This window comes from Stylophora pistillata, chromosome 12 (assembly GCF_964205215.1).
Source record: "Stylophora pistillata chromosome 12, jaStyPist1.2, whole genome shotgun sequence".
Classification (NCBI taxonomy): domain Eukaryota; kingdom Metazoa; phylum Cnidaria; class Anthozoa; order Scleractinia; family Pocilloporidae; genus Stylophora; species Stylophora pistillata.
The window spans coordinates 8,212,501-8,230,000 of record NC_142530.1 but is presented as its reverse complement, the minus strand read 5'-3'; the positions used below and the strand labels follow the sequence as shown (position 1 = coordinate 8,230,000).

The window sequence follows — 17,500 nt, the reverse complement described above, 5'->3', positions numbered from 1 at the left end:
ATTCCACTAACGACTATATTTATATATATCTATATACCATTCACGTACCTTGTTTTGTCAAAATGTGGTTGGAGTAAATTATGTAGATCCTTGTACACACACACAACTATTACTGATCCTAAAAGAAAGCAATGAATGCAAGCTTACGTGTAGCTTAGATGTCGGCTGATGTAAATTTGAAAAGATTGTGTTTTATTGAGAATGGTATACAAGTGCGACGAGTTACTTACGATGAAAGATAACGGCGGTGTATACAAACCGTTGTCTGCAAAATTTGCAGAGGAAATACTGACATAGGCTTGCGATTCGTGATTCTCTAAGTAGAAGTCACTTGCATTTTGTTTGTAGTCTTTTTGAATAACAAGGACTTCGAAAGAATGGAAAAAGATAATGTTAATATAATAGTGATAGACAGATTTTCGAGATTAACAAACAAAATTCATTCAGTTACATTTCCACCAATAAATCAGTTACTCATTCAATCCCCCTGCAAGTCACAGAGACGATCAGTCACTTTGTCAGCCAGCCAGTCAGTCAGCCGACTGGTAAGTTACCCAGTTATTCACTCTCTCAATCGCTCAATAAGTTACTGAATAAATGATCATTATCACAAATCTGAAAATACAACCACGTATATACTCACGCATGTTGCGGTGAGGATAACTGATCCTTTTTGAACGGTTTGTTTCTCGTAAATGGTATTTGCCATAGCTAAGAACAATTTTCTCGAAGGCAACTGCCACCTTAAAAATGGACTCCCTTCTGAGCTTTTTTACTCCAGGCTGTCCTTCTCCGAGGGTCATGTTTTGATAAGTAGTAGTGAAGCTTTCAAACAAATTAGCAGCTTCCTGTTGGTCCATGTAATACACGTTATTCAGGTTTTTAACGTTACCCAGGCTAATCACAATAAGATGTATATTAATTCATTGTGATACTTGGCGAAGGCAGCATTAACAGGCGCCTGCGATTTAACAGCAACAACTATTAAAAAAAGTAATACCGCATAGGATAATCTCGTTTGATCAAATTTTTGTCTATTTATAAGTTTAAAATGATCCTCTGAGAGTAAGGCTTTTACCATTAAAAGAGAAAAAGGAAAAGATCACCGACAAAAAAAAATCTGGGCTATCGTCTTTGCGTGGATATTTTTTGCGCTTACATGTCATATCTTATACCGCCTTCAAAAATCGATTCGAAGATTGCAGCTGCTCTTTCGTTATACACTTAGATTAAAATATGGATTTTACGTCTAGTCGTTGAAACTACATACCTGCAAGGAATTGTTGCCGGTAATATTTAGGCTGCCGAACTCTGAAATAGTATCATTTGCCTAAGATGAAGAAAATTGCATAGAGGTTCATAAACCACAAAAAGCATAAAAAACGGGAAAAAAAGTATAATTACATGTAAAAATTAATACGTAGATAAAAAAAAAAAAACTACCAGCTTCTGAAATTGTGACGGTGAGGCAGAGGATAATTTTTGTACAGATGATAATATTGATGACGATGATGTTGGAGAAAGTTTTTCTGTTGCCAATGATAATGCTAATGACGATGATGGTGTTATTAATGCTGTTATTCTTGATGCCACTGATGCTATTGACGACAATGGTTTAAGTGACAACGTTGGAGCTTCTGAAACTAATGACGACGAGGTTGTCGGTGCCAATGCTGTTTCTGATGATACTATTTGTGACAGTGAGGCTGAAGATAATTTTTGTACCGACGATGATATTGATGACGATGATGTTGGAGAAAGTTTTTCTGTTGCCAATGATAATGCTAATGACGATGATGGTGTTATTAATGTTGCTACTCTTGATGCCACTGATGCTATTGACGACAATGGTTTAAGTGACAGCGTTGGAGCTGGTGAAACTATTGACGATGAGGTTGTCGGTGCTAATGTTGTTTGTGATGATACTATTTGCGACGATGATGCTGAAGATAATTTTTGTACCGATGATAATATCGATGACGATGATGTTGGAGAAAGGTTTTCTGCTACCAATGATAATGCTGATGATGATGATGATGCTGTTATTAGGGTTGCTACTCTGGATGCCATTGATGACGAGGATCTTGGTGATAATGCTGCTGATGATGATACTTGTAATGACGGCGATGCTGATGGTAATGTAAAAAAATCATCAAGGCTTAAGTGTAAATCTGTGTCCAACAAACAAGGTCATGTATTGCTCAGGACAGGTTATTCAGAAAGCTCATAAAGCATCTTTTACATATAGTTAAACTATATAGGTGTACTATTAAAAATGTGGGAAGGAATTTTTAGCATTTTTAGTTATAAGAAACCTTATTTCTATAATGATAAAACGATTTCCTAGCTACTTCAGTTCTGATAGTGAGAAGTTTCTTTGGATACTTTAGTTTCGGGGCATTTCAGACCGTAAATAAAGTTTGTATCGCCAACTTTTTCCACCGGACCAGATTATTGAGAATTTTGAATTTTTCTATAACCGACTATCACAATTACAAGAGAAACGATATATTTTACGCAGCATACTTCAATACGATTTCTAGTTACTACTAGGCACAGTAGGTTGAAGTTTCTCAGAATTTTACTCGCAGGTTGCAGTTTAAAATGTTTGATGTTATTACGTTTTGATCTAGTAATGCTTAGAAACATGCAGAACTCAAAATGTGTGGACTGTTTAGATTTAGTGCTGCTCTTTGTAATACCAACCAGTTTTCTTTCCTTCATTGCACTGCGAGGATGTTGTCTCTGTGCACGTAATTCCAAAAGGCTTACCAGCTTCATTCGTAATCCATCTGTTAACTTCATCACAACAGATTGTTTCGCCATTCTTCGCCAAGAGTTTGATGCCCAGGCGTTTTTAATGTAGTTAACCCATTCCTCCGCCCCGCCCCTCCTCTCTGATGCACACACGTCGAGACTCGGTTACTTTCCTGGGCATAGCATTTCCATAGATATAGCACCTGAAGTGTGATAAGAGGAATTTGTGAATGGAAACAAGCAAACATAAGAATTGACCTAAGCATTACGATCATTTTCGTACACCATGAACCCAAAGTTTTGGCTGTTAATTTGGTCTCTTCCAATGATATATCTTTCGTTCTGCTTCGACTTCACAAATGAAAAAAGTTGGGCGATAATTTCGAATAAGCCATTACTTCATTAAAAGAAATCATCGCGAAAAAAGGGATTGCACTTGAAGCCAAGGCTTTGTCGTAGAATGGTACGGGGTTGTAACAAAATCTTTCCAAAACTGCAGTGAAAAACTAAACAATGCTGGTGAGACTTGTCTTATATGTGAATGGTTCTCCCACGTCAACCTTAGGCTTTCTCTCATTGTGAAAAGTCTGTAAAATAGTGAAGCAAGCACCAATCAGCAGCCAGTCGTGTTTGGAAAGGACAGTTTTATATGTGGCCAGCTATATTGGTTGTGGTATAAACAAGATTTAGGTAACTATTTTTCTAAACGATAGCTGTGCGATGCAAATTCCAAAGTAAATATTGCGTCCATCTGTTCTTGTCAGAAACTTATGGTTAAACACTATTGGTTAACAGTCACATCAAAAGTCTACCGCCTGACGTAAATTCCGTGGGCCTTCCTTTGTTTTGTTTTTCTTCTAGTTTGTTTTTCAAATGAAGACTGATAACTCAGAACTCAGGCAGGATGGCTTCAGCTTCAGGATAGCTTCAGTTCTCTTGAAATCTTCGCTCGATGATTTACTAATGCACTACTCTGTTCGATTTCTTTTACATCTTCTTTTCATTGATTTCTTATGAGTCACTGACCGTAAATATCGAGAATCCGCCGAAAGTTGAAAAATTTCGTAATTCATTTTATTTTTTGTAAGGGACCCTTTTAATGAACCTTTTTGGAAAATTATATCAAGAAGTTCTATCGTGCATTTTTTTCTCCGAAAAATCGAAAAGTTCAAAATACGCCTAAATGGCCGTTGTCCCCCCGGTAAAGCAATGAAAAAATTTGTAACTTAGGCAACTTCGTACGCTACAACGCGATGCAATCTTACATTTAAATTTTGTGTGCTAGCAGATGGTCCTTTTATTTCTTGGCAAATAGTAATTTCTTGTTAAGTCTGAATAGTGACCCGTTGAAATGAAGTACTTCGCGTCTCTTTCGCGGAGGTAAATTAAAGGTCAACTTCAATGGCCTATGAAGAGCTCTGCCATATATACCTAAAAATCATAATATACATCATCTGAAAGCTTTATCTTTGTATTCTAATTCCTCCAATTCTCTATCTTGGCCCGCTATAAGTGGCACGTCCAGGTTTGAAAGAGTTTGGGCTATTTTGTCAAAAATGCAATGCGAACCGCTGAGTAGCTCTCATGAATGGTAAAGGCCTTTTAAAAGGTCTTGTATGATATACTTACAAATCAAAATATATATCCTCTCTAAGTTTTATCCTTGTAGTTTAATTTCTCAAAGGTTCTTTCTTGGCCTGCCTTAGGCGGGGCGTCCAGCCTGAAAAGAGTTCGGGCTAAAGTGACAAAAATTGAAGTGCGATCCATTAAACGGTTGTCACGCAAGAGGTCATGTATTTGGCACACTCCTCGCCGAGCTGAAAGATTGGCCTTACGCTTTTGCGTGTCAGCCGTTCAACATACGAAGCTACTCAGAACCGTCACTTTGATGCCAGTGGCCAAGAGGTGAAATCTAAGATAAGTAAATGAGGTTTTTCCATATAATTATGATGAAAAACGTACTTTATTGACGCGCAAGTCGTGGCTTCTATGATTTACTTTTCACGGTAGGCTAACAATATATGAGAATCATATATTTAAACTGCGGTTACAGAAACGCATCTGAGAACGATTTTCGCAGTGAGGAGCACTATTAAGGCAATAGTGAAATTAAGACCTGAAAAAAATTCAGGTCTGTACAGGATTCGAACCCATAACCTCTGCGATGGCAGTGCAGTGCTCTACCAGCTGAACTAACAATCCAACTGGGAGCTGGTCATGGTGGTGATTCGTAATAAACCAGTAAAATGATTCAAATGCTAAGAACATGTGAGAATCTTATATTTGTACAGGCCTGAATTTTTATCAGGTCTTAATTTCACTATTGCTTTAATAGTGCTCCTCACTGCGAAGATCGTTCTCATATGCATTTCACGGTATATTTATTATCATGAAAGTTATCTTGATTCTTCATATTACCATACTCTATTGTAACTATTACTGCTTGAATATTTTTAAAGGCTAGGCATCAGTCTAAAAGTGGACTACCCTTATTAAACCTTGCAAGATATTCTCTTATCTTTTTTATCCTGTCCGGGTGAGTGTAGTCCTGAGAAGGACTGTTGTCGGTGGCAGTCTTGTCTGAACACAGGCGGGCGACGAGGAAAGGTGATGTCAGCAATCACATTGCTGAACACCATCGACTTACCAACCACAACATTGACTGGGACTCTGCGCAATGCCTAACCTACAGCACTGACTATTTTCAACGACTGACTCTGGAAAGCTGGTTTACTAACTTAAAACAGACTCCCCTAAACAGATGTCAACAACTACCCGCCCCATACAAACGACTCATTCACGACATAAACATCACAAACGACCGAAAAAGAACAACCTAGCTTTACCGACAGACCGAAACAGTCCAATCACGACCGACTTACGTCACTTGAGTCTTACAGCCAATAACATCACGGCAAAACCAACCGATCATTTCACACGAACTGGAATAAGAACATTCTACTGACAACAATCATTCACTTGACTCTGATGATAACTTCCGCACAGGTTGTCGAAACGTCAGTCACTGCCACCGACAACAGTCCTTCTCAGGACTACACTCACCCGGACGATCAGACTACACCTTCACATGTTACCCCCGGGTTCAAACCATTTACTGCAAAGAATAGATAAAGATTAATAAAAAGTATAGCGACAAAACGATTAACTTTCTATATCTTTATTTCGCGAAGGAACTGTTTTAACAAAATTTGATGTAAAAGCACCCCATAGATACTTTACGAACCCAGCATTTACTGCAATATGATGTGGATCTCTCTGATTTATTGTTTTTTCGATATTGGGAACTTGAAAGATGTATGATAAGTTTTGATTTGTTCTGCCAAGTAATGCCGGAAGGACTCTGGAGTACTAATTGTGCATCAGTGCCGAGTTGAAGTAAAATGCAACGCTTAATCGTTTTGGATGCTGTTTCTGTGCAAAGAATTAGCACGAAGAGAGAACCAATAACAATGTTCTCTACTTACAAGAGATCATTTAAGGTAATCAGTTCTCAACCGATATAACTCCGCGGAAGAAACAGTGGATTACATTTGTACGTATAACTGCTTTCTGGTTAAAAATTAATCGGAATGCTCAAGTTACCTTCGCTTCTAACCGCGGCCACGGCGTGAAATTCTACGGGCGGCGACGAAGGCATGGAGGACGTGGAAATCTGGGATCCTCTTCATTGTCATTGGCATCCTCGCTATCACTTTCGTCGACCTCTGGTTTGATTTTCCAAATCACTAGAGGTAAGAAGCTTTTGGACTTTTGTAATTTCTTGTAATTGCAAAATTACTGGTAATAATTTGCGAGGCCGTTTAAGCTCTTTATTTCGTTACTTTGTGCTAAACAACAATCGGAAAATACCATATCAAATTTAAGAACCTTATGACGTGACGCAAAATCAGACAGAAGTGTTAAAAGTACACTTGGGTTAAAACAATTTGCAGTAGCATCTCTACTCTCTGTGGAGAGAAGCAATAGTTAACATCGATCCGAACACAGCTATGAGAAAAAATTTTGTTCATGGCGGAGTCTTCCCCGACGCTGGCTCGTTATTACAGCTTCACGACGTAATATATGCCTGTTTTGGCAGCGGGAGCTATAAGCGTAAGGTCTCCATATAGGGCGTGATGATGTTCACGTAAATAGATCAAGAGGCCTATCTAACTCGGTAAGTGTTTATCTCCGCAAATATTCTGGCTCGGTATAAAAATAGTATCTTCTATTACCATTACCGCTTTTATTACTAATCTTTCAAGTAAATGTATCATATCAAAAACTGAAACTAGCTTAAACTGGATACTAGCTTTATTGTTTTTGTTTTAACCTTCCTTACTTCAAGGTTGTATTCATCACTCACAGATAAAACTATAAACAATATTCTGAAGCGTTTTACATAAGTTCCAAAAAACAGGTGCTGCCTGAGCAAAGGCCCAATCCCCAAGAGAAGAGCAGTTGGCTTTTGGAACGAACAGAAAAGATTGTGAAGACGAGTTAAGAGCATAATTAGTAGCTGGTTTCAGGGACAAAAGATCTTTAATGTTGGGAGGCGTAATGACTTGTAAACAAGGAGGAGCAATTTAAATTGAACTCTGAACGTTACTGCGAGCCAATGTGGGTCAATAAGTGCGGGTGTTGTTATCATATTCTAACAAAGACATTCCTAGTAAGACCTAGAAGTGTTTTACACTGGAGACTAAACGTCAAATACTCCAAATGTCGATATTGGTGACATAATCTAGTACTTCTCAGTATGGGCGCTCGCGTTCAGTTTAGACAGTGGTTTATCATTATAGTCAGATAAGAGATATTGCAGGTCTGTTTATGGATGTCGTAATTAGGCCTAAGTTAATCGACTTGGATCCTAGTTAAAAAAAATTATTATATTCTTAGAAAATTATTCATAAAACTAACTTTCTTTAAATTAAGTAACCCATCAAGTAGCCACATCAGCTTGCATGATACAATTTCCAGACTGAAACAATATTGTGAAAATTCCCATTCCCTTACGTATACAGCCTAAGAAAAAACTGAAAGATTTGTCATACAGATACTAAAAGTAACATGAAGATATAATTCGCAAAGCGAAAAGGACTAAGATTTTTTTTTTTACGTAGAGATTGTATCGATATATGTCAGGCAGGGCGCATAGTTCTCGTTGAATAATCTTTAATACTACAGTCAAGTGATCATATCTTGAAGGACTGAGTAGGCACATTGACTTCAACATCATGGAAAGAAAGAAATCTTGGTTTATCGCGATCGGGAAGGATCAAGACATTCTGTTTTTGTGTTGAATAATCCTACGGTTAGCTTAATTGGCTGGCAACCTGACGAAAACATTTGGAATAGGGAAAGGAAAATTTCCTTGCTCCCAGCGGATTGTGAATGAACGGACAGTTAGTGTCATTTTGGTGGAGTCAGCTCCAAGGAAAAAAGATGAAGCTGATGCTCCTTTCCACAACTAGGTGTTAGTCCGCAAGAAACCTGGATGCAAACCAAACTGGGCCGAATGTAAAAGTTCCAGTAAGTTGTGCTGAACCGGTGCAGTCTATTAATTTAATGGCAAGAAAAAGCGGTGGTATACTTGTATAGATTAATTGTATTAATTTTTGCTCCCACTCCCACCCAGAGTCTGCTTTATAATTGTTAAAGTGACCTTGATGTAGACAATAAGACACTTCGCATTTACATATCGATCAGTTGTTCGAGTCCGTCTAGCTGCACGGCAGAGAGTTGTTGTCTCTTCTACACCTTAAGTTGATTAGAGTGTCTTGGTAAAGGACTAATGAAAATAAACTAGCGGATTTGAAATCAAATGAATAAGAGTTTTTCTTTTGATATGTGTTGATTGCAATATGTCACATTTGGCTTTGCCTACCCGCGCGGTACTGGGTTAGTCTGCATATAATGGACTAAACCATGTGCTCGCTAGTTTTTTGTTTGCGTTTCATTTTGCCACGTTTCCATCAGGCCTATAAATCTCGTAAGTAGTATTTCGTTTCATTTTGTTTCATTTAGCTCCTTCTATTAAAATGTTATTTGTTATCCTTTTTTTAAGTCAAAAGAGATCATACGAGTCAGATGATACAGATTACATTCTTTAAACAGAGTATAGAGATCAAGTCGAAATTATATCTACGCAGTCTTTTATTTACATTCACTATTAGTTATTGATAACCCACGAAAAGTATCACTTGCAGGCCGCCGTGATACGACGATTCGTTTAAAGACTTTATACTTGTTTCGTTCATATTAGACTTGGACTTGTTACACGAACATCATGATTCAGTTTCATCCAGTTTCACTAAATTGTCAGCGTCCGAAGAAGGTTATTTAAGCGAAAGCTCCCACTTTTTCTTGGGTCAGTACTTCTAACTTTGGACTTCCTGAGTAGATGGATCCAAAGCAGGTCTTTTACGAACATATTTGAGCTAAACGAGAACTGAGCGACTTCTTGTCTTATGTTGGCCGAGGCGTTCAGATCAGGTCTGAGGAGTAGGATGTACATTTTGGGCAAAACTATGCAACAAAGGATAAGTTTTTACCGGTTGGGGTTCCCTTATAGAATTTGCACCTAACAAGACCGTGGATATCCAATATTCATTATATTGGATATCCACGAAAGTAAAGCGCGCGCTTTGATAGGTCAATTCAACGCCCATCATTTGCCTACAGGTGTACGCTGCTGACGTGAGCAAATGCAAAAACTAGTTTTCGGCGCTTGCTTGCTTTTTTCTGGTCACGTAAGATTTGGTCACGTTACCATTTGTTAAGTATTCCACAGGCTGAAGGCTCACGCAATATAAATTTTTGCATTTTGAAAAGGTAAAAAAAGCTTTCACCCCCTCCCCCCCATGACGAGCACAAGAGTTAATAAACCAAATTTCTTGTTTATTGCTTTCTTTTTGAAACACTAGAAGTAATTTTATTTTGCAATAATTTCCATAAAATCCTCTACAATACAAAACATTAACAGCGTAAATAAACGATCCAAAATAACTCACTTTCGGCTCACATCTACTCCTTTTTTTTTTTTTTTTTTTTGTCAAAGCGTCTGGAAGACTATAAATAACGGAGTCAAATCTGAACAGATTCAAAGTCTAATAATCTGATAAGTAAAAGCATATCTAAACCTATACAGAAAAGGGAAAGGTGAATGGCAAATCTAGAACCCTATATACAAGGCTGCTAAAAATCATTAAACAATGTCAATGGCTCCCTCGGCAGCTGCGATTTCAACGTCGCAACTATTAGTCATACGCAGCGCGGCGCTTCACCCGCGATCCTCGAAGGCAAACTAAGGCTGACCGAAGGAGGGCAAAGGATGTATTTGCTCGGATCCAGGAAATTGCTTTCTTTTAAACCAAAGTTTCATCGATGAAAAGCTCATGATTATTAAAACTAACCATTTCGGAGTTTACTTTCGAGTTATCGTCTAAAATATTACTTTATCATAACCGTGTATTACTGCAGAGATTGGATTCTCATGCTTGAAGCTAAGTTTCTTGTTAGTCTCAAAGTTCGGATAGTCCTTTATGAGCCTGTTGAAATAAAAGGAACCAGTAGTATTGAAAGACAGACTTTGATAATCAAAAGCACATCGTCGAGTTCTTGGGTGTACAGTGCATGTAAATGTATAAAGGTTAACATATTCAATTGATAGAACTTTTTTATTCACTATCATAATATGAACTAGTGGATCACATGAATCGCGAGTGCTGTAAAATTCATTCCATGATTAATGCATCTGCTTCAGAAAAAAACATCCAGTTCTGTGAAATGGGATTCTTGTTAATTTGCTGATTTTAACATTATTTTCCTCTGTGGTTATGTTCCGGAGTCTAAAGACCTTGACCGTACACTCGCCAGCTATAGCTTCGATACAGGTGGACATATTTAGAGATAGAACAAGTGCTGATGTGTTTTTTTTTTTCAATTCCTCTTCAAACAAAATATGAAGATTTGCCGAACAAACATATGAACGCCAACCGCAGAGGTCAGTGGTTTGAATCCCGTACAGGCCGGATTTTTTTCAGGTCTGATTTTCGCTATTGCATAAATAGCGCTATCTCCTGCCAGGATCGTGCATCATAAGGATCAAGATTACTGGTAATTTATGGATTCCCGATTTTTACGACTAGAAAAGGTCTCATTTTTTTTATATTTCCATGTTTTCATGTAAAATGTAGTCCAATATTAAAAGGTGTGACACATCTAACGAAGTGCTTCAAATGAAGCAGTTAAGCAGAGAGGCACTTTGTCTGCGCGTGCGCGAGTGGAATTGGTTTGTCGCGTTCGGCGCCATTGGTGAAGTTTTCGACACGTTTCTTCGAGGTTTCAACTGGACGATCGCCACCTTTTTGTAATATTTTTCGAAGATGGATGAAGGAGTATGACAAGTTCACCAACATTTCTAACTCTGTGGATACTCGTGGTGTTTGCTGGCTCTTCAGTTGAGGATATTTTAATGATCAAAGTGCGAACAAAACGCGAAAAAAGCCCGAAAACTTGAAGTTTGAGATTTGATTTACTGAAGATCAAAATGTACACATGAGACAACAAACCTTGAAGGTTAGTCTTAAGATGTTGATGGTTTATTTTTGTGAATCACCAAGTTGTATGAGGAGACGATGGTGAGATATTTGATCCGAGGAAAGATGGAAATTTAGATTTTGATCTTATTTTACTTCAACTTCGAAGTAAAATTGCGTTAAGTTTGAGGTGGCCCCCAAGCATCAAATCACTTTAAATAACATCGTCTTTTCGTTCTCTATATATTCATATAGGACACAAGGCTTTAAAAAATGTTCCAGCTTCAGGAGTAAGTTGCTCTTACTACAACCCTCGGCGAATTATTTTTCGGGAGGTTTTGGTGGATTTTCCAAGTCATGATCTAAAACCGTCTTTGGCCTTTCTGCTCTCGTAGTCTGTTGTACATGGTAGGTAGGCATGTGTCTTAACAATTGTTATCGTCTTACCTCAATCAACTCCGGTTTTGGCTTATTTTTTTACTGTGTTTTTGTGGTAATTTTTACTATTGTCTTTTCGAGCTTCATGTGCTAACTAGAGGAAAAACTTTGGTAAAACTTATTTATCACTTGACCCCCAAGTTCCTCACTATTGTCAGTTAATTGTTTATTTATCTAGCTTTCGGTCTAACTAGTCCATTAACCTCAAAAAAATGCGTGGGTTTGTCTCATGAGTAAAGCTTGTGCCGTTTTCTTCATGTTCATGTGTTATTCGAAACGAAAGGCGTCAGCTGTATTCTGTCCTGTTCATTTCAGTATAATGCTTTGCCTTGCGAAATGAATGTTGAGTCGAAGTGCACTATGAATTTCAAACCAGTTGAGTTATATTTCACTTTGCTGTATGTGTCGTGATAATGAAACTCTTATTTTTTAAGATTGATGATATGAATTAACTTTTATGTTCTCTTCTGTTTAAGGTAATGTGAAGTGACCCAATAATTGGTAGTATAGATAGAATGGATGGCTGTGACATTTACTGTGGCAAGCTGTTATTCAAGAATTTGTCATTATTCCCAGAAGCTTACTACTGGTTTAAATTATTAGTCTTTTGTTCTCTGTACACAACTTGCCCAGACTAATATGCTCTATGGGAGTTATGTCTACTTTATTTGTAAAATTTTTAAAATTACCATTACAATTTTCAGAAGAGTGTTTAAGCTTCCAGGATGAGAGCTTCCTCACTGATATTATCAGCTGTACAGGTTCTCGTCAAATTGTCAGATAAATCTCGTAATGTAATAGGTTGAAAAGTACGGTTGCGGAAGGTGTATGTGATGTTTTTGGGCAGTTTCTGGGCTTTTACATAGATCAACCAGAGAGGCATTTTGTATGCACGTGTTCAGTAAATTTTTGTTTGAAGTGGATAACTGCTGCTACATGCCTGTGTGGGTTTTCCGTGAAAAAAGTGAAGCAGGAAAATGCATTAGTCAGATTAAAATAAAGAGGACAGTTTTGTTTTTTTATGAAAATGGATCATTTACACCTATTAGATTTTAGAGAAATAAGACTGAAGTCAAAAGGAGACTTTGATACTGCATATTAAGTGGTGACGAACACCAACCTGGCTGCTATTTAAAGAAATTTATAGACATTTGCCAGGGGGTTTAGCTGTGATTATTTTACAGGAGACAAGTCATGTATGAATCACTCAAGAAATTTATTAGCTCTCATCCTGGAAGCTTAAACACTCTTAAGGAATATGATTGATAACTCCTCACATTCATTTTAAATGAAATCTGGACAAAACTTCTGAAAATTTTATTGGTAACTTTAAAAATTTTACAAATAAAGTAGACATAACTCCCATAGAGCATATTAGTCTAGGCAAGTAGTGTACAGAGAACAAAAGACTAATAATTTAAACCAGTGGTAAGCTTCTGGGAATAATGACAAATTCTTGAATAACAGCTTGCCACAGTAAATGTCACAGCCATCCATTCTATCTATACTACCAATTATTGGGTCACTTCACATTACCTAAACAGAAGAGAACATAAAAGTTAATTCATATCATCAATCTTAAAAAATAAGAATTTCATTATTACGACACATACAGCAAAGTGAAATATAACTCAACTGGTTTGAAATTCATAGTGCACTTCGACTCAACATTCATTTCGCAAGGCAAAGCATTATACTGAAATGAACAGGACAGAATACAGCTGACGCCATTCGTTTCGAATAACACATGAACATGAAGAAAACGGCACCAGCTTTACTTATGAGACAAACCCACGCATTTTTTTGAGGTTAATGGACTAGTTAGACCGAAAGCTAGATAAATAAACAATTAACTGACAATAGTGAGGAACTTGGGGGTCAAGTGATAAATAAGTTTTACCAAAGTTTTTCCTCTAGTTAGCACATGAAGCTCGAAAAGGCAATAATAAAAATTACCACAAAAACAGTAAAAAAATAAGCCAAAACCGGAGTTCATTAAGGTAAGACGATAACAATTGTTGAGATACATGCCTACCTACCACGTACAACAGACTAGAAGAGCAGAAAGGCCAAAGACGGTTTTGGATCATGACTTGGAAAATCCACCAAAACCTCCCGAGAAATAATTCGCCGAGGGTTGTAGTAAGAGCAACTTACTCCTGAAGCTGGAACATTTTTTAAAGCCTTGTATCCTATATGAATGTATAGAGAACGAAAAGACGATGTTATTTAAAGTGATTTGATGCTTGGGGGCCACCTCAAACTTAACGCAATTTTACTTCGAAGTTGAAGTAAAATAAGATCAAAATCTAAATTTCCATCTTTCCTCGGATCAAATATCTCACCATCGTCTCCACATACAACTTGGTGATTCACAAAAATAAAACATCAACATCTTAAGACTAACCTTCAAGGTTTGTTGTCTCATGTGTACATTTTGATCTTTAGTAAATCAAATCTCAAACTTCAAGTTTTCGGGCTTTTTTCGCGTTTTGTTCGCACTTTGATCATTAAAATATCCTCAACTGAAGAGCCAGCAAACACCACGAGTATCCACAGAGTTAGAAATGTTGGTGAACTTGTCATACTCCTTCATCCATCTTCAAAAAATATTACAAAAAGGTGGCGATCGTCCAGTTGAAACCTCGCAGAAACGTGTCGAAAACTTCACCAATGGCGCCGAACGCGACAAACCAATTCCACTCGCGCATGCGCAGACAAAATGCCTCTCTGCTAAGCAGTTATGATATAGAGATCTTTTTTCTAGGAATTGCAAAGGCGCGCAAAGATCCTTGTTCCTCAGTTATGCGACGGAATTAGCTACATAAGGTAAGTGAATGAATGAATGAATGAATAACTTTATTATGCTCAGAATTAAAAAAAGCTGACACTTAGTTACATTGTAGCGGTGTACAAAACAAATTATAATAGACATATAAATAAATTAAATTAATTAAATAAATAAATAAGTATAAAGGCAAAATATATATACAACTAAAATTACAGGCGAAGAACAGTGCTGTGTCATTCGCATATAAAACAACCTTGCTTTGCTTGACATAGAAGCTTGTTCATCACATCGTCCGCTTCAATGCTTAGTTTTGGATCCAAGCGGCACAATTTATACGCATTGGATGAGGCGTGGGCAGACCTTTTTCGGTCCAAAAACAACAAGAAATCCGAAAAACTGTGGTAACATAAGGACTCGAGAGTATGTACAACTACTTCCTGTGCGTCCACAATCATTACGATCGAAACATGACTTCAATACAGTGCTGGTATTTGTAACTGCCGAGAATGTTCATCGGGCAATATTTCTCGCAGTCTTTATTTCCCTCTAAATATATGCCTCTAACATCGCTGATCTTTATTATTTTGTTTTTTTGTTTTTTCTTCGTTTGTATGTTTCATTTGACCCCTAGTTTCCGCAGAAAGCCTCAAGTCTGATGTTCCTGTAAAGGGTAAAATCGAATCCACTTAAAATATTCGGTATGACATTATGATGAAAGGAGTCATAGAATATCGATTCAGTTATGTTGGAAAGAAGACGCACAGAGGGAGAACAGTTTGGTGTTACATGCAATAGATGGTTTCCAAGTGAGTATAAATATTAGCTCTTTTGTGTTTGGTTTATTGTGTTTGTGTTTGTTTTTTTCTTTGTTTTTTTTTTTTTTGTTTTTTTTGTTTTTCTGTTTTTTCATTTTCCAGGTTTCTTTTTTGGAGAAAAATATAGAAATATCAATTTTGGTCGCTTATCGTGTTTATTTCTGTGAAATCTTTAAGAGAGACCCTCAGATAATCAAAAGATATTTTTTTCTTCTAAATATTTCCAAAAAAATTGTTAAACATTTTTTTCCCTGATAACATTAAAAACCGAAAGCCAAATAGTGCATTTGAAGGTTTTCGGCTAACAATAACACACCACAAAAGGCCTTTACTCATTTAGAAACTGCAAGTACGTTGCACCTCCCATAATTGACGCAATTCTTAACGACGTGAAATTTTTTTAGAAATGGGAAAAATTATTATGATATAGGCCCAATGTGTTTTTCCTCTTACCAAAATTACGACGACCTTCGGCCTTACGCCATTGAACTGTCTTTGATTTTTCCTTTTTTTTTTAATTAAGGTATTTTTATTCTCATCTTTACATCCTTTTTCAAATTTCCTTTTTTATGAAAAAAATAAGTGCCCATCCTGACATAATCCATAATTAACGCAGTTCTTAACATCGGACTTAGTACACCTCAGTCCTTCTTAATAACAAGAGATATCAAGAACCCCCAAAATTACCATATCAGTTTAGTTTCAGGACTCTTACATCATTCCCAAATGGTTTTGATTGCAAGACAAATGCAAGTACGTTGCACCTCCCATAATTGACGCAGTTCTTAACGACGGGACAGAAGGGACAGAAGAACAGGCTATTCAAATGTAGACGAAAATAAAACGGCGGTATTTATACCTTTAAAAGGGTGGAACATGGAAAAGAAGGTAAAAAAAAAATAAAGAGCTGATATTGCAGGGAATACTTGGGAATACTTGACAGGGAAGCTCATGATATTTGTTGTAATTGGTATTTGACTGTCTACAGGAAGTATATTTCCAATCTGTTTTTCTCATTCTCACAGAAAGCGTTTGGTGAATAAACAAGTTGACGAATGGGTTCATTTTTTATTTATTTTGAATTTCTGCCTTTGATATATCCTACCAAAGCTAGAACGAATGGCGTATTCATCAGAAAGTAGGGCCTTTCTCGTTTGTTAACTTCTAGCGCCAAAAAGTGGATTTCGTTGAAAGTAAGTTAATACCATAGTATTAATACTTCCAAATGGCGTATTCATCAAAAGTAAGGCCCTTTCTCATTTTTTAACAGCTTTTCTCAGATTGGTGGGCACGACATTATGAATCAAAACAGAAAATAAATCCATGAAAAACCACCTAATATTACCGCTGTCTTTCGAAGTTTAACACAGCACGAAAGCAAGCACAGGCAGCCCAAGCTCACAACTAGAAAAGCGGACGTGACTCTTACCGTGTTGCGCAACGTTTTATATTTATAAAGGTTTGTATGGGATGTTATCGGGTTGCCTTAAAAGAGAGAAAAAATGTCTTGTTTTGAAATAAAATGGGCTTACCTTATTGCCTTGTTGTTTTCTTTGTTGATTCCTAGCGTCTCAGGCCATTTTGAAGCGTTTTCGGCGAAATAGCGTTATGTTAGTGTTCAACTGCTAAAAGAAAGACAAGGCCGGAAACCTATTTTAGAAGTGTCCGTCGCCCGAAGCGATTAATTCCGCCAAAAAATTACCACCAGTCTCGATTCCTCCAGAAAATCAAAGCAGAGATGTTTCCGTTCCATTTCCATTCACTCGATTCCCAATTCCTCCCACAGATCTTTTACTAGCGATGCTTTTATCTCCAGATCTATCGGCTTTTCAATTTCGAATTTGGTTGGTTGAAACATTCGTGAGCCCGTTCGCCGATTGCACAGTGTGTTTGGTAACAAAAGTAAGCCCGGCGAGGGTAGCCAGCAGCCTGCAGTCAACAAACAAACCAGTTAGCTCCCCTGCTCCCCTCGAGAGGTTTTGTCAAGACCGCATTGTTTTGATCAAACATTTCCATTCGATGTTGATTGGTCGATCAAAACAATGCGGTCTTGACAAAACCTCTTATAAATATAAAACGTTGCGCAACACGGTAAAAGTCACGTCTGCTTTTCTAGAAGCGAGCTTGAGCTGCCTGGGAAGCAAGATGAAAGTAATTGC

General features: G+C 37.3%; 1 protein-coding gene and 1 long non-coding RNA gene across 2 annotated transcripts in view; both read right to left on the bottom strand.

Moving 5' to 3' along the window:
- LOC111340424 (adhesion G protein-coupled receptor L4) overlaps window positions 1–2,011 on the bottom strand; it is a 12,797-nt gene extending 10,786 nt beyond the window's left edge. Inside the window, exons 1-5 of the mRNA XM_088740324.1 lie at window positions 1,444–2,011; window positions 1,271–1,330; window positions 644–848; window positions 260–367; window positions 49–118 (exon numbers count right to left, since the gene is read on the bottom strand). Coding sequence (XP_088596450.1) covers window positions 49–118; window positions 260–367; window positions 644–803 — 338 coding nt within the window. The 5' untranslated portion in view covers window positions 804–848; window positions 1,271–1,330; window positions 1,444–2,011. The remainder of the gene's footprint in view (window positions 1–48; window positions 119–259; window positions 368–643; window positions 849–1,270; window positions 1,331–1,443) is intronic.
- An 11,008-nt stretch (window positions 2,012–13,019) lies between these two features.
- LOC148718655 (uncharacterized) overlaps window positions 13,020–17,500 on the bottom strand; it is a 5,192-nt gene continuing 711 nt past the window's right edge. Inside the window, exons 2-4 of the long non-coding RNA XR_015994239.1 lie at window positions 16,874–17,270; window positions 14,143–15,187; window positions 13,020–13,271 (exon numbers count right to left, since the gene is read on the bottom strand). This is a non-coding gene — a long non-coding RNA (uncharacterized LOC148718655). The remainder of the gene's footprint in view (window positions 13,272–14,142; window positions 15,188–16,873; window positions 17,271–17,500) is intronic.